Here is a 22198-nt window from a genome sequence, read left to right as displayed (position 1 = left end):
ATAAATGTAGCTATAGTCAAACATATTGCAATGAACCAGTTAAGTACCATGAGTAGAGCAGACTGAATGCTAGACAGCAGACAAGATACCATTCTCTGAGATAACATTTTGAAATATGTACAGAATACTCCCTTTTTGAGCTGTCATTTTCAAGAGTAGCTTATCCATATCTAAAAACCTGGATTGAGATTTTTAAAAAGTAAGGATTCTTAAATTCAATGATTATACAAAAACCTTGAGGACTGTGTATAAAAATAACTTGTATATTTTGACAGTTGTTAGTGTTAAGTCCATTTTTTTCTGCGCAGATCATCAATTCCTTTAGCACTTTAGAGCTTGCTGGCGCAGGCTTTCTGAGAGCTGACAGAACACACAGTTTATTTTTACTCTGTGGGAGTTCATTTGTTTGCTATAGTGATATTTATACATCACTGTAAATTGATCTATGATCAAAAGTATGGCATTAGTATACAATGAAAGGTCATGATCAAGGTCATAATTCAAAAAGAAAAAAAATATCAAAACAGCTTTTGTTATTTCTTTGTGAGCAAGTTATAATAATAATTATGGTTGTCCATTAGTAAATTGAAGTTAAATACAAATACATTCAATTAACATGTTCACAATACTTTATTTTATTGAAGGGAAATATAATAATTACAGTTCTTGGAGTGTACTTATCCATTGAAGTATTATAACTCCTGAGTTCATTAGTTGACCTTTATTGATTTGGTTTTAATATGATATAGCATATAGAGTACAGAGAAACATGAAAGGACAATCAACAAAAATCTGGAGAAGGGATATATGTGTTGCCGTAATGACAACTTAGTGCATAGACTGGTTCCCCTGAGGTGAACCAGCATTAAGCCTATAAAAGGAAATAAACCCTCTCTTGTCAATCAGATTTCCCTGCGGATTCTCAATCTGCTTACGTAGATTGGGAATACTGTCTCTGGCTTGGAATTGTATTTTAGATGTTGACTAATTAAGGAAGTACTTTTATCAATAATCACCCGTATTCCTGTACCCAGGGGTCAACTCGGAAACTAATGAACTATTGGTTCGCTTCAGTTCAGTTTATATCTGTTTTGTTGATGGTTTTTACATGATTTTAGCCTTTCCAGATGGGCAAATCAATAAGCAGCCTTGAAACTCATGCTAATCATATCTGATTTGTTTGTTTTGGTATTTTTCTGCTTAACGAAGCTCAACATTTATGAGACATGCAAAGCTTTAAATACTGAAGAGAAAACCCTTATATGAAAAGTTTTCAGGCAATCAATAGATAGTCTTTGTAATCATGCTTCATGTTTGCCCACCTATAGATGACTTTGTGGCTTGAGGACATTATGGATTGGCTCTCGGCCAGAACGAAGATGAATAAACTTCCTGCTGGAAGTCCGAATAGGGGATTGACACACAAGATCAATTGAAATAGATGTCCGGGACTTTCCTTGTGTATGGATTCTGAATCCCTTAATGAACTATTGGGAAGCAATGCATACAGAATGGGCTCATGTCAAATATATATATGGTTCTTATTATGATCTTGAAAGCAATACAAAGAAGTGATTATAATGTGGTATAATAGAAATTAAGTTTCACATTTACTAGGTTTACATGCACCATTTCATAACAGAAAAAGGCAAATAAAATCTTCGTTATGTATGCATAGGCTCAATTTAGAAAACTTATAGATGTTTTTACTAATATTTAAGATTTTGCAAAATTTTTTTTTTTAATTTGAGTGTAGGGAAGACTCATCAATGCATGATGTTAATTATGATTCTTTTGATTTATAGGAGAACAAACTTGGAGATATTTGTTTCTCCCTGCGGTACGTTCCTACAGCTGGTAAACTGACAGTCGTCATACTGGAAGCCAAAAATCTCAAGAAGATGGATGTTGGTGGTCTCTCAGGTAAAAAAAAAATTTAATTCGGTACTGTAAAAAATGTTTTTTAATAAAATATCAAGTGTAAGACTATTATTGAATCATGTCTAATCTTTAAGCTTAAAATCTACCATATTCCTGTGGGCAACATGAAAGCTTATTTAATATTTTTTGTGATTATATTTTTCCCAGCAAAATATGAAATGATATACTGTAGAAGCACATATTTTCATGGGGATGAAATTTCGTTGATTTGTCATCAGAAATAGTTTTGTTGGCATTTAATTTCGTTGTTTTGAATGTAGTCATATGAAATTTCTTATGGGATATAATTTCGTTGATAATTGTTAACAACGAAATAAACGAAATTTAATCCCCCACGAATATTTGTGCTCTTACAGTATCTTTATTACAGGTATACTTCACAATACTGCATCAGTAAACAGCTTAAAGCTATATGTGGCATATCTTAGCTGAAAAAATAAAATGAAAATACGAGATTGGGTGTAGATACACATTATATGTGTTATTTACATTCAAATTTAAATTTTGAACAATTTTTGACTTAAAAATTCTCAAATTTCTATGGATAAATTGACTTTAAACTTTGTCCGATATTATTTGGCAATATTTTTCATGTGTTATTTTTTTCCACTCTATAAATTAAAAAAAAAATTGTTTCTCGATTACCCTGCATGGGGACATCAATTATATATTTACACGTATTTCTGCAAAACTGTTTTAAATAAAATATCAATATCTTGTTTATGTCCTTTAAATGATTACATGAAAATTGAATTGAAAAACTTGAAGCACTTAATTGCTCTGAGCCAATATTTCCCATTAGAAGATGATGCTGACATGATACTGAAAATATTAATAGATTTTCATTATTTTATTTTATATCTGTGTCTGTATGCTATCTGATATGTAAAAAAAAAAAATAGTGGTTCAAAAAAGATAACGTCAATGAACAAAAAAACTCCTTAAAATGGAGAATATATTTAAAGGAACATGTCAGTTTAGAACTGTAATTCTGTTTTAACAGATCCGTATGTGAAAATAGCCCTATATCAGGGCAACAAACGCCTGAAGAAAAAGAAAACGACCATTAAGAAAAATACCCTGAACCCCTACTTTAACGAGTCCTTCTCGTTTGAGGTTCCCTTTGAGCAGATTCAGGTATCTGCTTGCCAGCTGGGAGATTTTTTTTTCTTTTTTTTGTACCTCCTCTTGGTGTCAACTGTATTTTATCTTATTTTTTTTGCAATTAATTCCTCAGCATAATGACCATGCAACTTAAAAATACGAAAGTTAAAGAAATAATTTTAAAAATTTAATGGAGCAATATGTACACAAAGTACTATAAAATGATATATTATGCTTGCAACAATTATATCAAACATATCATATATTATCATTTTTTTTGATATCAGAAATTTTTTTATGCAGTGTTGGCAATTATGCTGAGGATATTTTTTATTATGCATGCCATATATTTGGGTATACTTTGGAATTTATTTTATAATGTTTGATCTTTTTTCACTGTTTTTTGTTCAATCAGATCCATATGTTAAAATCTCTATGATGTTAAATGGGAAACGGGTCAAGAAGAAGAAAACGACCATCAAGAAGTGCACTCTAAACCCATACTATAACGAGTCATTCACTTTTGAGGTGCCATTTGAGCAGATACAGGTACCAGTTTAGGCCACCAGTTTAATGGTAGCCATGTGTATCACAGTAGTGCTGTTTGTCTTTATCCTAGACCAAAAAAATGTTCGGTGTACAGCCTTAATGTCATGTTCTCCAAAGTCTAACCCCCCTGCTAACATGTTGTTTTGTGTTGAGCAAGAAATTGTGGCTAACACTTCCCCTAGTGGCTCAGTATATGAGAAGTATTGATGCATAGTGCAGCTAACAAAATTCCTTGTGTGGTGTAAGCTAATGCCAATAACTGTTCACAGAAAAACAAACTGCTTAAATGGAGGGAATGAATTTTAGCAACGATCTGCATTTTGAAGAAAAAACGTTGACTTCAAAACACCATCTCTGTATTTAGGTCTTAGGACTGTATGCATACATAATGTTGAATATGCATGCACCTTAAATTGAGTCTGTCACTAATTTTGAATCTGTAGTAAATTTTCAGGATTTTTTTCATGAGTATTAAGACAATTAGTATTAAAATGATTTCACTGGAGTCACGGTTTATTTATTGAAAATTCTAAGATTTTTTTTCTGTGAACAGTTTTGGCTTGGCAGTGAGACCTAACCAAAAGCTTTTAATACACCCAGAGTAAATGACTACAATTATTGCTTAGCTGTGATACCTATACTATTGTAATCTCTAGTTGCTGATCACTATGTAATACCTAGTGGTGTTTGAGCGGTAGATCCCACTTGTACACGTGATTGTTGATTATCATTGTGACTGTAGTCTGTGTGTAGTGTATACTTTTGTACCCTAATTCAGATCTTTGTGGCCAGTTGTGGGGGCTAGGGGATTACACAATCATTAGAATATGTCTTGTAAAAACAAGTTTTTCAGCTTAGGAAAGCTAAAATTCATCTCTATCAAGCAGTCATTTTCTGGTAAATTAATTGCTTAATTTCTAGTCAGCAATATAGAAAATGATCATACCAGGGTTAAAATGGTAGGTTTAATTCATATTTTATATGAATAAGAGTTTATACAAGTTCTCAGCTTTAGAAAGTTAAGGTAAGTGCATGTTGCAATGTTTCAATTGTTTTGGTATATTGATGTTCACCATTTTTGTGTTGGGAATTGTGCATGTGTCACATTTTTGTCTCTATCATTTAATTGTTATACAACTTCTACATAAATTTTACAGTTTTCTTAAAATGTATCCTATCTGATAATTCACTGTGCTCGATTTACACACTTCTGTTAAATTCTTTGATTTTTCAATCACTCTCATTGTTGTAAAGTAATATTTTTAAAGTTTTTAAGACACATTTTTTAGACAATAACTTTTGAAATATATTTTCTCAATTTTTTTTCCTTTGATGGGAATAATAAATTGTATTTTTACTATATTATTACTCATTTCTATTGAATAATCAAGTTGAAAAAAAAAATTATAAAGAATGTTGTTATCTGAAAATAATTCTGTTTTTAAAGGGTATTTTTAAAAAAAAATCACGGTTAAAACTACAACTAAATGTGTTGTAAAGATTTTAATAACGATTATTTACATAATAGGCAAAACTTTTTCTTTTTTTATATATAGAAAGTCCAGCTGTATGTGACGGTCGTGGACTATGACAGAATAGGAACCTCAGAACCAATCGGGCGTGTCGTCCTGGGATGCAACTCAAGCGGAACAGAGCTTCGCCACTGGAGTGACATGCTGGCCAACCCGCGCCGCCCCATCGCCCAGTGGCACACTCTTCAGGAAGTACCGGAGAAAAGTTAAAAAAAAACCTTAGGACAAAAGCAGCGACAGAGTTCTCTACCCTTGTAACTGACTCTTCATTGTTATGGCGCTGTTATTGAGGTCACTTTTTCTTAATGTAGCATAGATGTTAAAATATTTCGATGAATATCAATCATAAGTGATTTTAAAATTGGATGCTTCTTTTTTTGGAATTTGAGATCTGTTCTGAAAACAAAGGAAGAACAACTCTTCCAAATTTTCGTGCAATATCACACCATAAACTGACCCATATATTGTGTGTGTATATCCTGATATGTAAATTCCATTATTTAAACTCAGTAGATACTGAGGTACTGTTAACATGAAGAAATGTAAACTATTAAAAAAATATGAGTAATTCTTATAATCCATTTGTTGTAAAGGTATTTAGTTTTGAATTACTGAAGTGTATGGGAATCTGTTTTACACACAGATCTATACAACAAAGATGTCCTAAAGTCTATGAATTAGTGTTGTTGGGGGAGGTCAAGGTTACTGGTTTTAGTAGTTTTATCATCAGGTTGTTGAATTGTAGATCCGGTTTATGAATATGTTCTGTGATAGTTGGTAATTTTTAGCGAAATGAATCTTTTTCTCAAGAGTCACTCAATTGTATTTTCTTGCCAGTTATCCCTGGCTGTATTGATATTTATATACTGTGTTACTTTTGAAATAATTGTAAAGAAAATCAAAGACTTTTTCTCTTTGCTGCATTTTCTATGTGTTTTTATAAGTTGAAAAGAGAAAACAGTACTTAAAAACTGATGTGTCAAAACTTGATTTTTTTTTCACATTTTGGATAAGATTAATCAGTGCTTGAACTTTACACGTTATTGATTAATGATCAGCTGTGTTAGAATCTCACCAATAACTTCACTTGAAGATATGACCATTTTTTGTCGACATTAAAGCAGGATGAGTTTCTCTGGACACTGGAAGATGACCAACTTGTGGTCATTTCAGAAGGAGACAGCATTTTCTCTGGATTGCAGAGATTACCATTTCTATATTCGATATAGGATGGTGGCTCTATTTGGACATTGAGAGATGAACATTTCTGCAGTCATTCTAGGAGACAACTTTCTTTGGACATTAAGCGTTGATCTTGTGTTTTAGCTGTAAATCATTCTGTCTCATTGCTGTACATACAGGCATTCCTATCAGTACATTCCATCATTTACACAAAAACAAACGTCTAATTCAGGAAATCCAATAATTGTTTAGCTTTACAAGAAAGAATGGCATTTATTGTGAAGTATAGGTTGTTTGAAAATATTTTTAATTTTTGTATATTACTTTTATTATTTATAACATTTTGAACAAGTATTTACAAGGAAATCTCTAACTTTGAATTCCAGCTTGATGCCTGTTTTTTATGGTAGAATCTCGGAGAAAGGACATTGTCATTGAATGCACATCAAAAATCAGGGATTGTTTTCCCTGAACAAGAGTTAATACTTTTGTTGTTATTGTTGAAGTTTGTTTTGTTTAAATTCTTGTTTATTCATCATATAGGACTCAACCACAGGTCTACCATGTAATGCATGCAATGCAATGTAAGAAACAGTAACCATAGTCTATTTTAATTTGTAAAGGTCAAAGGGCATGTCCCAGATTGTTCTTTTAAACAGTGGTGTTACTTCAATGTAGTAATATCTCCATAGAAACTCACATTCGATTTCAGACTTGTCGCAAATCTGTGTCAATTATTAGATCTTCTGTAGTAAGTGGTTCAATAAAATTTGTGTCTGAAAATTTTAATTTTTGTTTTTCTTTTGGTTTTGAGTTAAAGGTATCCAGATTTGAAGTTTATTTTCTCATTTTTTCTGTAAAACATTATATATTTAAGGCTTTCACACAAAAATTTGAAAAATTTCTTTCAAAATATGAACATTTAAATTTTTTGGATAACCATCCCATTTTCACATTTTAACTTTTTTTTTTAGGAAAGAGAGTGTTTTATGGAAATATTAAAACTTTTATCAATATAATTCAAATGCCGAATGTTGAAGGCAAAACACAAATGTTTTCTTCTTCTCTTATTTAAGATTTTGAATAAATTCTGCCTTATATGACCACAGTTTTTGTAAAAGGGTCTGCTGTTATTGTTTATATTTATGGGGCGTTCAATCTGATACCTTACCACAACTGCACGGACTGACAATATATTGTGTGTTTGTTTTGCTTGCATAGTCTACTCTGAAATTAAATTAATATTTTTTCAATAAACACAAGCCACTTTTTTGATATAAAATTAAATTTGTGAGAGTGCAAGGATATGTCAATCAAACCCGCCGAAAAATTTGAAATTTCAATATCTTAAACAAAATAAGATTTTTAATTAATTTTTGTGTGAAATGCTATTAAAATATATAAGTCGTAATATTATAGAGAAAAAAATAACTTCAAATCTGTGTCCAAGTACCTTTAAGAATCCTAGAGTTTATTCTAGAAAACATTACCGCTTTAAGGCTATTTGAAATTTCTCAAAATATGAACATTTAGGATAACCCCCACTTGCACATCTCAATTTTTTTTTGGCCAGAGAGCTATGGATCTGCAGCTACAATATAATCTAAATGCCGAGTTGAAGGCCACAAATGTTTTCTTCTTCTCTTATTTAAGATTTTGAATAAATTCTGCCTTATATGACCACAAAAAAGGGTCTGCTAATAATGGGGCGAACTGATACCCCAGGTTATTCCTGCAACAGATTGTACATGCATAGTCTCCAAAAAACAATAAGAAACACAAGCATCTTTTTGTATTCTAACATTTGGATCGGTTTCTTGTTCGTTTGTTGTTTAACATCCCCAAAAGAATTTTTCACCCACATGGAGACGCCACCACCTGCCGGTGGAGGGCTGAAAATTTAAACCTTTACCCGACACTTCGGGCAATTGGTCAATGAGATCTATCTAATATTTTGATCGAGCACCGACAATGACTGAATCAATAAACCTCCACGGAAGTTGAGATGTAGACAATTTTCATTAAATATATGATATTTTGGTATTGCCATTTACAAATAGTGCATGTTCCCACACTTAGGTATACACCATACATGATGCATGGCTGTAGAAAAGACGGGTGTATATGTTCATGTATATGTGACCCCTCCATAACATAAGTTATATATATGGGATGCATATATGGGATGCCCCCCCCCCCCCCTTATTACCCCTTTTTTGACAAAGATTGTTTGCTTTCAAGTTCCTGCCCCAACTTTTAATTCTTGAAAGCACTAAAATAAATGTTTAACAGTCCAAAACGTTTGTTAGAATTCAAAGCACAAAGAAATGTATTTTCTACAGCAATATTATGCAGATATTTGAGACTGATTTATGTACATAATACAACGATCATAATTCACGAATTAACGTGTAGGAATCATAGTAATTTTAAAATGTTTTATCTCTTCGTCTCTCGCGTGAAATCGAACTCAAAAATACAACTGGTGTAGGCACCCCCGGCTTGCACAGCAACGTAACCCTTGTCCGCAAGGTCAATGACGTTGTAAGGGTCATAGGTCTGAGTGTAAATAATGGTAGGAATCAGTCCGTGATCTAACCCGTAGTCAGTCTCAAAATAGTAACCATAGGCACTGGATGTATGGCGGTTTCCATCTCTGTCTGGCCAATCAATCTACAGAAATAAACAAAGTCATGATCACTTGATAAAATCAGATCTGCAAGGATGAAGCACTAAAACATACATATATATATAGCTTCACCTGTTCACAACATTGCACATTTTCAATACACTTAAAGTTACTTTAATAATTTTTACCTCGTTTGTGGCATACCTTAAAGCTTTGTTGTAAGGCTAAGAGGTTAACCCCAAGGATAACAACAGAACGATTAAAGGAGGAGTGGAAGCGGCAGTCGACAACCATTGGACGACCGTAATCATTCAGAATAGCATCTGCCAGAGAATTCTTCAACCGTTTGGTCCTGCACGTAAAATTAGGATCCCAAGAAAAGGCAACTACTTTATGTACAGCAAAACCCCCATGAGAAAGAGCGAGATCTATTCTGGACTTGTTGACAGCGTTCATGGTCTTCTCAACGTTCTTTGAAGAAATACAAGGATCGTCATTCAAGTCTTCAAAAGCATCTATACCGAGCCAGAGTTCAAACTTTGAGGAATTTTGGTTGAGAAAGGAGGTTTCATTTCCAAGAGCACGGAACAACTACGGATAAAAATATGAATCCTTAGTTAAATTGATGACGGGGTCCTTTTGCCATCAATCATGATGGAAACCAATTTACAAATACAGGTATTGGAACCTATTTGATATTTTTGGAATAATCATACCTCATGGACACTGCCTGTAAATCCATCTCTGAAAGTCCCATTGACTCTCCAGTTGGGATTTATCCTTTGCAAGATCTTGTCTAATGAACTATCGATCTGTGATATGGGTAAATCCTCCTGTGTCGGCCAGTAGTATGGAGCTTTCCCGTAACCACGCCCTTCGTTGATGGCTATTACATCAACAGAGGTTTTTGCAAGCACCTGCAGTCCTTGTACGTGATCCTCTATTGTTTTGTTCGATCCGAATTTCGTCAAGTCCACCATAGGAGATATTGCCGTTTTCTTTTTGACAAGGCTTTTGACTGCCGAAGACAAAGTGGAATATGCAGAAATAATACTTTGTTCCTCTTTAACGTTTCCAAGATTGACCTCATCAGATATATAATATCCCACAACTGCGTCGTAAAGGAACTTTTTCGTTGTGGGCGTTCTACCTCCGATGGTAGAAAAGTCTTGGAATCTGGTGACGGTGTATCTACTTTTATGGTCCAGCAGGACTCGTTGTACCCATTCATAGTATGCCGTCATCAATTGCATGTCAACCGCTTTATCAGACTGCCGAGGGAGACGAGGGATTCCAAAATACACAGAAACATTCCTACCAAATGCACTCTCCAGAAGAAGTCCATGTGGTTCGGGGCCAGACAAAGAGGCGAACAAGACAACCACGTTCTCTCCTTTATAATTGCTGCACTGGGCAGAGCTGTAAAAAAAATAAATCACGGTCGTTTGAACGGTGTATAGTTTAGGAGAAGTCACGCTTTCGTTACCTACTTGTACATGTACCTATTTTATGTATGCTGGACAAGGTTCTTTTGACAGAGTGTTGTTCAGCGAACGTTAAACATACCCGTAGAATTAAACACTTAAAAAGAGCAAATCCGAACACAGTCGAAGGCAAAATATGCTGCACTAGTAATCAAAGCAAGCACCTACTATGTAACATTTACCTCAGTTTGTCCGCAGGTAAAACTATCCTGTAGTAAGTATCTTTTGATATCGCTATCTTCTTGTCGTACTGTGGACATTTGAGTACGGCTTCACCATACGCCTCCGAATTCTGATAACTTGCAAACGAGAGAATCTTCAGACCTTTACTGGTCAGTTCCTTTTGCGCTTGCGAGAAGCAATCTTTCCCATTATCGACACAGTTCTTGAACACAGTGTCATTCTGCAGGTCTTGTATCGAGCGACGAAACATTGGTGGTGCATGTTTCCAAATAGTGTCGCCGCCTATTTCCTTGAACAGGTCTATTGTGTCATTCCACTCCCTGAGTGAGAACCGGTCTTCAAACAGCGCGGCTGTGACGGGATACACTGGGGTAGAGGGGACACAAGACGCGCATAGGAAGGACAGGGAAAGTACGAAGAAACTAAATACTGATTTCATGTTGACATCAATGATAAGAGTCTTTTACTTATCTACTGTCCGATAATGCATTCCAAAGTCAAGGTTGCATGGAAAATCCGGAAAAATAGAAAGAACAAATTTAAATGTTCAAATTGATAATCTTTTTCTTTTGCAACACGTTCAGATTTATACATATACATATTTCTTCGTACTTTTGTGTTTTTTACTAAAACTAATAAGCCGATACAGTTGAACAAATTTACCTCAATTATGAATAAAACAATTATTATCAAAGGGATTCCAAAATAAGGATCTTTATTATTATATAAAAGAGGACCATTTAATTGTTTAAAAATTCAGAAAAGTCGTATTCGAATATGCATTCTTGGTATCCTTCTAGTGCTTTCACTTTGACGTAGCCTTTATATGAAAGTTGAGTGTCGTCCCACGGATCACAGGCCTGGACGTACTCCAGGGAGGGAATCAGTGGACGATAATGACCATAGTCCCCCTCTATATAACAACCATAAGCTGTAGCCTGATGGCGTCGGCCATCTTTATCCGCCCAATCGATCTAAAAGGGAAATTGAAAGTAGAGTGATGCCTTCACTTTTGATGCAAAAATCTTCTTTTGCTTAAGCATGCATCTCTTGTAAGTGTATGAAAGGAAAAGAAACTAAAATTGCTCACTTGAAAACCTGAGCCCATGATGTTGATACCAATCACAACAACTGAAGCATTCTGTGGGGAATGAAAACGGCACTCGAATATAATGGGCCTTTTTGCGTCCTGTATGATGCTGTCTGACAATGTCACGTTATGTCTCTTTGTGGTGCATGTAAAATCAGGGTCCCACGAAAATGCAATCACTTTTTGGACCTTAGCAGCGCCCTGTGACAAGGCAAAGTCCAATCTTTTCTTGTTTACAGTGTCCATTACCGAAGTCTTGCTATAACTAGTGAGTGGTATGCAAGGGTCGTCGTTCAAATCATCAAATGCCTCCAGTCCTAGCCAAAGTTCAAGGGTGTTGTGTTGCTTTTTTAATTCCGTGGTTTTATTTCCAAGTGCCTGAAACAGCTAAAAGAAAAATACGTAGTGAGTGAAATAAGGCATGACAGTCATGTGAATCCTGCTTGATTTCCTTACAATAAGGGGATGTCTGCTTTACTGTAATGAAGACCTGTACATTTCGAACAATTGAAAAGACTTCAAAAATTTGATAACAACAAAATTATTCTTTAAAACGGTTAGAATAATCAGAAAAAGAAAAGTTTCACACAAATGACGGTCCTTACCTCGTAAATACTCCCAGTGAACCATTCCTTGAACGTTCCATTTTCTTTCCAGTTCGGATTTATCTGCTGAAGAATCTTATCCAATGTCGGATCTATTTTTTTTACAGGTTGATTGGCTTGTGTCGGCCAATAATAGGGCGCCTTCCCGTAACCTCGGCCTTCGTGCACTGCTATTACATCTAGATGTGTTTCAACAATGTATCCAAATCCGGTAACATGATCCATTACTGTTCTATTCTGGTCAAAAGTTGTCATATCTATCGAAGGCGCAATAGCCAATTTCAATGATTTACACACTTCTTGTTTTGCAATTGAAACCAAGGAAGCGTATATCATCAGCATGTCTCCATATCTATCAACAGTACCCAGGTTGACGTCATCAGATATATAATATCCTTTGAGTGTTCTATAAAGTGGGATTCGAATAGGTTTACTGGGTACTGCTGAATACGAAGAATATAATTCCAAAGTCTTGTTAGAGTATCTAGATTTATGATCTCCCATAACTCTTCGTACCCATTCAAAATATGCAGGCAGCAACTCTTTATCAATGTTTCCATATTCCCAGCTTCTTGGAAGGCGCGGCACTCCGAAGTAGACAGATATATTTCTCACGGAGGCACTTTCAAGTAAAATTTCATGAGCATCAGGTCCAGAAAAAGATGTAAAGAGGACAACAATATCCATCCCATTAAATTCACATGAACCACTGAAAAACAAACCATGAAAGACTGAAAATAGATTGCTTGTAAAATTGAACCACAGTGTTCGAATAGTTGTTTATAGCTAAACCCAGCCGAGATATTATCAGAACGAAAAAAACAACAACATTTTTTAGCGTTGTTTTTAATACTGTTATCAGTAGATTGTTAAATGATAAGAGAAAACCATATCTTCAATCCAGTATCAAATATGAAAAGTTTGAGATGATGGTAAGTATTAGGCCTATATACAAACTTACCCATCTTGTTTACCAGGCAAAACAATGCGAAAATATGTATATTCTGTCGTAATCTTCCTGTCATACTTTGGGCATTTGACAATAACTTTGCTGAAGTCTTCTTCGTACTGGTAACTTGCAAAAGAAATTATATTAAGACCGTGATTAGTCAGTTCCTGTTGCGCATGCGTAAAACAATCAACCTCAGCCGCTGTATCCTTGTCATGCTCTATGCACCATTTGAAAACTGGGTCATTTTGTAAGTCTTCCTTTGAGCGGCGAACCAGTGGTGGCGCTTCTAGCCACACAGTGTCGCCATCTTGTTTTTGAAATTGGTCCAAAGTTTCGTTCCACTCCGAAACTTCCGTTCTGTCTAGGAAAAGGGAAGCCGTTATAGGATAAACAGGTTGTCCTATACTGGATGCACGAATGTTGAAAAGACATTCGAGACATATAATGAATGCTGTTATAATATCCATATTGTGATAAACGTCGATAATATAATAGAATGATATGGATCAAGATTACTCACGTTTGAGACGTTAGTTAGATTATGGCTTACAATGTTTCAATGTGTTAAAAGGGGGACTTGTGGCTTTTCTCCATTTTGCTTTCAAATTTTTCTATGCAAAAGCTGGTTGAAAAAGTTGATGATGTATGAAAATATAATCTGTAGACATTTTCACACAATATAAACTTAAGTTATTTCTTTGAAATTTTGTGTTGACAAAAAATTATCACAAAACAGAAATGTTTATTGGAAGTGGGGGAGGTGTGCACCCTTACGGTACAGACTTTTGAAAAAAAAAAAAAAAAGAAACATGAAGGTAACCGAAAATTACCAAGGTTAAGAAATTCTGGCTAAGTTCATGGTTCTCTCTTATCAAACACTAACTATCATCTAACAAAGGTATCTATGTTTCTAGGTAAGTAGTGTGACAGTCTCAATGTCTTACTACTGTTCTGGGAGATACCTGGACAGGTACATTAATGAATGTGTCAAAATAGAACAAAGCTCACGTCTTAGATAGGGTATATTTATCAGTATATCAAGTTGGCACTGTTCAAGTTATCGATTCCGGATCTTTATCTTAAAAGAAAAGATCCGTAACAAAACGGTAACCTCTAACATCGATAAGGATTTCGAATTCTTTCTCAATATCAATTAATAATTATTTATTTATTCTTCAAAACTGCCCAACGCTGAGCAATCGAAGGTTCAAGTACTTGTAATATTTTAATTAAATTGATCATAGATTAAGTCTATCCATTCATAAACCGTTTAAAGAGTCTCAAGTGTTAGGCATTTAAAAATTCAAATTAGCAAGTCTCGTCTCGCCCGTGACTTCCGTTGCTACGGGTGTGCGTACGAGAAAGCAAGCTGATTCTGAAGATGAGAAGTATTTACAAGTAATAGTGATCAACGGATTTTGTCTTTTTTAAACAAGTAAGACATATACAAGTAAAGGATATGGGTTTTCACTATTTTTATTCGATAAATTAATTTATATTCTTACGTGCAGTCTGCTATAAACAAACTTGATTATTTATGATTTATTTAAAGTATGGGCATTTAAAAATTACTTGATTTTAGTTAACTTTAATGCGAAGGCAAAACAAGAATATTTTCTTTAAAAAAATGTTAATTATCTAGCTTAATATGATTAAAAACAATATTTATGAGTATCTCTGCTACAAGAGTGACAATTTTTTTCATACCGCATATATATTGAACTTCTGCGGTTAAACTTTAAGTAAACAGCAATTGTTTACACTACACATTTTGTGACAAGGCAATTTTGCATTGATCCCCCAATAGGTCATAAAAGAGCAATGAAATCTCGACTTTAAACTCCCTGATCAAGCCCTTATTTGCAAAATGATATATCTGACCTGTGAGAAAGTTGATTTCAGCAGTACACCACAGTAGAGCAAATTGTTCCCAAATCTACACCTATGTCTGACATTTAAATCGAATCGAATCGTGATATCTCTTTATGAAGGAGATTAGAGGATACGGTAGAGAACGATCTAAACAAATGTATGCAGATTTCTAAGTCACTCTTAGCGTTTAAAATCTTTATCTCTTTTTAACAGGTTTAAAGTTAGCCAAATTATCGACTGTTTGAAATGGAACCATATTGATTTATATATAAAACTCCAATAAACCACTTCCACCCGGAAACACTTCTTCTAGTTTATGAATAATATTTTTGCAGTAGTTGTTTTGCAACGTTGAACATTTTGTAAAGAACATAAAAGATACAAAAAAAAAAGCAAAAGCAAATCGAACAAAACTCCTGTTATAATTCCCAGAAATCATAAAAGATGTCGTGATGGGGTCAGGAAATAAGGGGGAAAAAATACTCAGTTGGTTACGGTTTGAATAATTATTTTCTTTAAGACATTATGGCCGTGTTGTGATCCCTGAAAAGAGATGGTGGACTTTCAGTCTCGGTACCGTCTGTACGGTCACGGGTATACCTCCCCAGAACTAAAATACCCGGTCTCCACTTACAAAGAACTTTACCATAACAAGGCGCCCACCATATTTTCTAGGAGACCAAGAGGTAAGCTTTCCTTTTTTATGGTTCAGAAACTTTACTTTCAACTAAAGCAAAACTTGCCTAATAGTAAACAGTGTTTGATTGATATAATATCAACCTTTTGTGGATGAAGAAAGAAAATAATTGTTATCTTGCAAATACTTCTGCAAATCTCAGGATAAAACGATAATGTTTTTTCTTAGCCCATGACTGCCGACAAGAGGCCATGAAAGACCTGGTTGATTCCCGGGAGTGGGAGACTTGGCTTCTGTCCCAGGGACTCAAAGAGACAATCCGAAGTGCCACCTCCCTTAATCTGAAGGTCAAAGAGACTTACTCAGACGGGACCAAAAAGTGAGTACACTTCACTGCTTATACCATAGACATTTGTTCACTGCAACGAAGAACACATCTAAATATAAGTATTTTCACATGTAAATGAAACTATGACATACACTGTACATGTAACAGCTTTATATGTATTATACTAATGTAAGCCTCTGGCATCGAAAGCAAACTTTTGAAGCATTTAAAGAAGTCATTGTCACAATAACTTAAAAAGTCTTTGGCGTTGCATATTAACCTGTGAGTTAACATTGATTGATTTCCAGGAAGCAGGTTATTCTGTTGATTCCAGTACCTGAGAAGGAGAGGTACAATAGTATGGTAAACTGCGGCTTTTATGGCGTAGGAATGTTTGCTAGTTTGTTGGGAGTCAATATTATACGTTCAATAGAGTGTTGCACACGTACAGTATAAACAGTTTGGTTATGAAAATTTAATGCAAGGTGGTGTAGATGGAAATTAGAAATACCAAAATTGTTTTTTTTTTACAGAAGGCCAATAGCGTTATTTTGGTAGCGGCTTGTCTATATAGGATTGCTATAATTGCTACTTTCATTTTGTTTACAGTCTCTGATGAAAAATCACAGCAATAATGTATCGCTGATTCAAAAATATGAACGTAAAGTTGAAACCATTAATGAAAAGGGACTTTTTACTTACATTTTCCCTTTTTTTTAATCAGACCCGAAAAGTTGCTGTTCAATGTCGGACTCCGTGGCCATGGAGATGGGGTCTTTAACTTCCCGCGGAGCGTGGTAACTACACGTGATGGCGATATTATAGTGGTAGACACCATGAATCATCGATTACAGATTTTCAACTCTTTTGGTGTGTTTATTGGGAAAATCGGGAAAAGAGGAGTCGGTAAACTTCAATTTTCGGAGCCAACAGACGTGGCGGAAATGCCGAACGGAGACCTGGCGGTGGCCGACAAACGAAACAAAAGAGTTCAGGTCGTCACTCAGGGCGGACAGTTCAGGAGTGTGTTCGAAACGGTCGATGAACCTTACAGTATTGCATGTGACTACAGTGGTCACGTGATTGTGTCATCAACACGCAGAACCTTAGAGGTATATAAAAAGGGAGGGAAACTGATTCATCGATTTTCTATTCCAGGGATTTCTCGTGATAGCTTTGGATGCAAAATATGTGTTAATAACAGACAAGAAATCATAGTATGTGATGCTGTAAACTCGACGATAAAATTTTTCACCTACGAAGGTAGATACATTTCTAAATTTTCACCCCGTTCTCATGGTGAAGGATTGACAATGATTCCATCTGGAATCGCTATAAATAGAATGGGGGAGATCCTTGTGGCCGACTCTCTGAACCACACTGTAAACGTGTACAATGATCGGGGATCCCTCATCAAACAAGCCATCTGTCCCACGGATCAAGCGGGATGCGTGCAGGCATGCGCAGTGGGACCAGAGGGACACCTAGTGACCACAGAGTTTAGTCTATCTGGTCCACATTCTTTGAAGATCTTTCGGTATCGTCCATGTCACTGCCACATAACTAGACCAGGATCTAGCAAACGACGCACACCTACCCCACAATCATTCAGATAACAAACTGTAAAATTAGATTAATTTAAGTACTAAGATGACTGACAAAGATGTATTGTAAAACTGGATCCCGCCACTGTTCACTTGCAGATTTGAAGCTGTTTCCTGAACAATGGACTCATGATATCTTAAATATGCTGTATCATCTGTGATAATTTTAATTTTATATAATGTATACATGTACATGTATTATAATATCATTTTTTAAATTATTTGCCAATAGTTGTCAAATGATTTTTCTCATTACTCATGGATTACTGTCTTTAAAATATTGTTTCTTTGTTGTGTTATTACTGTCAAAAGAATTAAGCTCTAAAGGCCATTTGCTTCTTATTTTTATTTACGGCATACGTATTTGAATGAATGACATTGCAATTTCCATGTCGCTGTAATTGACTGTTTAAAAAAGTGCTAAAAAGCAGTTTAAAGAATTGCATAAACTTAATTCTGATTACTCTGGATTATATTTAAAGATTCTCAAACAAAAAGCAGAAATAATTCTTGAGCATGACGCCAATCTGTTCTCTGATTTTTAATGAAAGTGCACACAAACAATAGATTATCGATTAGCAAAATGTAATCCCTTACGTAAACAATACGCTTATTATTTATATGCATTTGTTATTTGATAGTGGAAATGATTCATATTAGTTAATTTCACCTATATATCAGTATTGCTTGAAACAGACCGATAGCCAGCCTTCACACCTGATACTAGTCTGTATCTTAACAGCTCTCAAATAAAGAAGTTACTCTATAAAAAATAAATAAATTTAATTCTAGAAATAAAAAATGGTTAAAGATTTTTTACATTCCATTGGAGCAAAAACGTAAATGCAATTACATATATAAATGTAATTTCATATTATTATAATTACATTATATAATTTTAATGAAAAAAAAAATAATTATAATGGTTTTATTTAAAAAAAGGAATATTTTTAATCTTTTTGCGGTTATAAACACACTGAATTTCCAGATGTGAAAAAAAACCTTTCATGATCTTAACCTTAAGTGAAGGAGGCAATACTTCAAAAGTACTGTTCAACAATATATTAAAGAAGTGGTGTAAATCAGATGTGGATACTTAAAAATTCCAAAGAACTTTTGGACAATTTAAAATCACAAGATTTTATCAAAATCAACAGCTTAAAAGTTTACGACTCTTCAACTTTATGTATACCATTCCCAAATATAAATTAAAGTCCTGACTATTTGACCAATGACAGCTGCTTTTTCAATAAAACTAGAACTCGTATATTCACTTATCTTGTCATTAGTCATTTGCAAAATTACTTTGTTGAAAAACATTCTGATTGTACACACAAGTACTCTTAAATTGACACCAAAAAGATGCGCGAGTTTCTGATTGACAATACATGTATCTATGTTGTTTTTGGATACCAGGTTTTCCAACAATCTTTTTGAATTCCCATGGTTACGAATTGCGCCCCGTTATTAGCAGACCTATTTTTGTATTCATATGAAGCAGAATTTGTCTAAAATTTGTCTAAAATCTTAAACGTGAAAAGAAAACACTTGCTGTGGCCTTAAACTCGACATTCAGATATATCAACGAACAAAGATAATTTCCATTCCACATCTGTCTATACGATATATCCTGGTGAACTTGCGATAAAAGATACGACAGTGTCTGGCACATCTGTATCATATTTGGATATTTTACTTGAAAAAGACATTAATGGTAATCTACAAGTAACAACCATGCTCTATGATAAACGGGATGCCTTATGCAGCAGTTTACCTGCATCACCTGCATACAGAGTTAGTATATCTCAGTTGATTCGATTCGCAGAGAATGCTCTGCGTATGAACAATTTCTAAAACAATGTAAATTATTGACAAGTTGATGAAACAAGAATATCAGCAGCCTCGTTTTAAGTCATCATTTCGTTAGTTCTATGGTCGAAACAATGATGTTTTCAGCAAATACAATTTATCATTGATTCAAATGCTGACTGACGTTTTTCTTACTAATTGTTAGTCCATTATTTATATATACACTGTATTGAACATGTTGAAGACGGATTTTCCCATTATTTCAAGATCATGACAATGAGTACACGTTGAGTGTGACCGGTCGGCAGGGTAGCTCGATCACTCCTCCATGGTACTTAATCCCACCTCTGATGTTCTGGACGTCCCTGTTTGCTCTGCTCCTATTTTGTATTGTTATATGGATTTTTTTTTATATATTAAATACTGTTTGTTATCTCCATATGTTTCATTGTGTTATCATCAACAAACAATTCCTTCATCGGATATCCTATCAAAATTGAATATTTCTTTTGAATATTTTGTTTTATGTTTTTGTTCAACTAGAGCCACGCCAGTATTCAAGCAAGCAACTTTTGCCTACAAAAAAAGAGAAATGCATATAAGTTAAAGAATAAATGAAGTAGTAGGGATATACCGGGTATTGATACAGACAGCACATAACGAGTTATAAGGTTGAATCACACTATCACAAAAACGCTGATTAAAGGCGGACACGTGAAGACTAAGGAATTTGTGGTCATCTTAAATTTATCTCAGCACTCTTTATCTCTCTATTTTCGTTATAACTTTATGTTTCTTTTACATTTTATGACAGACACGTAGTTTTCTTATTATTGTCATACCATATTTGTCATACATGTACATGTCTCAAACTCTTTTTTATATCTGTGTTTAGTATTTTAACAATTTTTGGTTTGTTAAAATTTTAAACTATGACAAAATTCACACAAATGGAATTGAAGTCCATTTAACTAGCTAGAGACAATATAACTCAGACTCACACATATTTATAATGTTTTTGTAGAAGTCGTACTTACTAATTTATTTGAACCTCTTTCACAATTTGATGTTTAAAATCAGAATTGCCTTATGAATGCACTTTTTAAATCTAATTTCTTTTAGTATAAACAGTACGAGTATGCCAAAATGGAAAGACAACTCTTATTTATTACCTGTTAACAAATAAAATTGTGATCAGTTACCTCCTTTGAAAAAATAGACATCGGAATACCATTAGTAAGCATATTTCGTATCGAAAACTATCAAAATTAATAATCAAATACTGAGAGAGAGAGAGAGAGAGAGAGAGAGAGAGAGAGAGAGAGAGAGAGAGAGAGAGAGAGAGAGAGAGAGAGAGAGAGAGAAATGCTAAAAACATAGTTTTGCCTGATTATAATGATGTATTTATATAAAAAAAATACTGGAAGCATTGTTATAATTTTTCTTGCACATGCATAATATAAATAGGTCCACTGCACTATTTTGTGATAGTTAGTATTTAAGCAAATGTTACCGATCTATTCAACATCTCCTCCTTGATTTCATAATGTTTTTCAGCACACAAAATAAAGACATTTTATCATTATCACCAATGCATATTTATCTCCCCTTTGACAAAGGTGTGCAATGAATCTTGATAGTTCGTAAAACATCAAATAAAAAAATGCAGGACAACATCTTAAAATTTAGGAGTTATTTAAGAATTATAAAATATGTTTGTAGAAAAAAGTTGTTTTACCCCAATTGGCTTTCCAGAGAAAATGTACATTCTGAGAACTTTTTGCACTTCAGAACATATATCATAGAAGGAAATTTTTTTTTGCACAAAATTCCAGATGACTACTAACATTGGGTAACATTGGGTATTTACGAGAGTTCCATTTATAATGAAAAAAAAGTACTGCTCAGGATGTCAAACAAGTATAGCATTTGATCTTGAGGAATGGCTGCCTTAAACATATCGAGATAACGAACAGTATTCAAGATCAAAAATCCATAAAACAATATAAAATAGGTGCAGAGCAAACACGGACCTCCAAAACATCAGAGATGAGATCAGTTACCATGGAGGATTGAGTTTCCCCTTGCGACCAGCCACACCCGCCGTGTGCTCCTTGTCATGATCGGGAAACAACGGAAAAATCCGGTGTCAAGTTGACAGTCAGCATATGACTCAAAGATAAATTGTATTTGCTGAAGAGGTCATTGTATCATTGTATCGACCATAGAACTTACGAAATGATGACTTTAAACGAGAATACTAATATTCTTGTTTCATCAACTTGTTTGTCAATAATTGACCTTGTTTTAGAAATTGTTCATACATAGAGCATGCTCTTGCGTATCAAATCAACTGAGATACATAATCTTCGTATGCAGGTGATGAAGGTATATTGCTGCATAAGTAAGGGAAGTTGACGATAGCATAAAATAGTGAAAAGTCGTATGCTTTGGTACTGTTGTATTTTGTTAAATTTTGTGTGATTTCAATAATAATTTTAGATATAAAATCTATAAAATTCGACGCATTGGATTACTGTGGCATGCCAAGAAACAAAATAACGTTAGAATATCAATCCAAAAAATTACTAGCAAACATTTCGACGCTTCAATGATTTTTTCTTTAACAAGAATACCCAGATAAAATGATTTTATAAGCTCTATAACAAAGTAGCAAGCTACTACGCCCAGTATTTC

The 22198-nt window shown here is 34.3% G+C and overlaps 4 protein-coding genes across 7 annotated transcripts in view; 2 read left to right on the top strand and 2 right to left on the bottom strand.

Moving 5' to 3' along the window:
- LOC134263435 (synaptotagmin-1-like) overlaps window positions 1–7097 on the top strand; it is a 33298-nt gene extending 26201 nt beyond the window's left edge. For 2 of the 4 annotated variants that reach the window (XM_062745783.1, XM_062745781.1), the window contains 3 exons: window positions 1806–1923; window positions 2945–3078; window positions 5151–7097. In XM_062745783.1, coding sequence (XP_062601767.1) covers window positions 1806–1923; window positions 2945–3078; window positions 5151–5336 — 438 coding nt within the window. In that variant the 3' untranslated portion in view covers window positions 5337–7097. Of the gene's footprint in view, window positions 1–1805; window positions 1924–2944; window positions 3079–3460; window positions 3595–5150 lie in introns of all 4 variants that reach the window. The other 2 variants (XM_062745780.1, XM_062745782.1) reach the window with 1 other exon arrangement.
- A 1638-nt stretch (window positions 7098–8735) lies between these two features.
- On the bottom strand, window positions 8736–11114 carry LOC134263434 (uncharacterized). Its single transcript, XM_062745778.1, has 4 exons — window positions 10604–11114; window positions 9654–10356; window positions 9142–9528; window positions 8736–8981 (listed from the first exon to the last, which is right to left on the bottom strand). Exons 1-4 carry the CDS (start codon window positions 11041–11043, stop codon window positions 8748–8750), a joined length of 1764 nt encoding a protein of 587 aa, XP_062601762.1. The 5' UTR covers window positions 11044–11114; the 3' UTR covers window positions 8736–8747.
- A 220-nt stretch (window positions 11115–11334) lies between these two features.
- Window positions 11335–13718, bottom strand: LOC134263430 (uncharacterized). The gene is made up of 4 exons (XM_062745773.1): window positions 13261–13718; window positions 12300–13008; window positions 11695–12081; window positions 11335–11578 (listed from the first exon to the last, which is right to left on the bottom strand). Exons 1-4 carry the CDS (start codon window positions 13716–13718, stop codon window positions 11345–11347), a joined length of 1788 nt encoding a protein of 595 aa, XP_062601757.1. The 3' UTR covers window positions 11335–11344.
- Window positions 13719–14442: 724 nt separating this feature from the next.
- On the top strand, window positions 14443–17879 carry LOC134263433 (E3 ubiquitin-protein ligase TRIM71-like). The gene is made up of 4 exons (XM_062745777.1): window positions 14443–14686; window positions 15644–15809; window positions 15989–16139; window positions 16813–17879. Exons 2-4 carry the CDS (start codon window positions 15677–15679, stop codon window positions 17702–17704), a joined length of 1176 nt encoding a protein of 391 aa, XP_062601761.1. The 5' UTR covers window positions 14443–14686; window positions 15644–15676; the 3' UTR covers window positions 17705–17879.
- Window positions 17880–22198: the final 4319 nt, after the last annotated feature.

Source organism: Saccostrea cucullata, unplaced genomic scaffold (assembly GCF_032062105.1).
Source record: "Saccostrea cucullata isolate Sc308-1 unplaced genomic scaffold, CSIRO_AGI_Scuc_v1 ctg417, whole genome shotgun sequence".
Lineage (NCBI taxonomy): Eukaryota > Metazoa > Mollusca > Bivalvia > Ostreida > Ostreidae > Saccostrea > Saccostrea cuccullata.
Note: the sequence above shows the minus strand (reverse complement) of the source record. Positions and strands in the feature narration are given on the sequence as shown.

What these genes read in the sequence shown, in the direction of transcription:
- LOC134263434 (XM_062745778.1), bottom strand. Translation starts at nt 11,043, where the DNA reads ATGAAATCAGTATTTAGTTTCTTCGTACTTTCCCTGTCCTTCCTATGC. An exon ending in TTACCTGCGGACAAACTGAG is followed by an intron (nt 10,357 to 10,603) that starts GTAAATGTTACA and finishes TTTTTTTTACAG; the next exon opens with CTCTGCCCAGTGCAGCAATT. An exon ending in CCTTACAACAAAGCTTTAAG is followed by an intron (nt 8,982 to 9,141) that starts GTATGCCACAAA and finishes TTATTTCTGTAG; the next exon opens with ATTGATTGGCCAGACAGAGA.
- LOC134263430 (XM_062745773.1), bottom strand. Translation starts at nt 13,718, where the DNA reads ATGGATATTATAACAGCATTCATTATATGTCTCGAATGTCTTTTCAAC. An exon ending in TTGCCTGGTAAACAAGATGG is followed by an intron (nt 13,009 to 13,260) that starts GTAAGTTTGTAT and finishes TTTGTTTTTCAG; the next exon opens with TGGTTCATGTGAATTTAATG. An exon ending in TCACTGGGAGTATTTACGAG is followed by an intron (nt 12,082 to 12,299) that starts GTAAGGACCGTC and finishes TTTTTCTTTTAG; the next exon opens with CTGTTTCAGGCACTTGGAAA.
- LOC134263433 (XM_062745777.1), top strand. Translation starts at nt 15,677, where the DNA reads ATGGTGGACTTTCAGTCTCGGTACCGTCTGTACGGTCACGGGTATACC. An exon ending in ATTTTCTAGGAGACCAAGAG is followed by an intron (nt 15,810 to 15,988) that starts GTAAGCTTTCCT and finishes GTTTTTTCTTAG; the next exon opens with CCCATGACTGCCGACAAGAG. An exon ending in TACTCAGACGGGACCAAAAA is followed by an intron (nt 16,140 to 16,812) that starts GTGAGTACACTT and finishes TTTTTTAATCAG; the next exon opens with ACCCGAAAAGTTGCTGTTCA.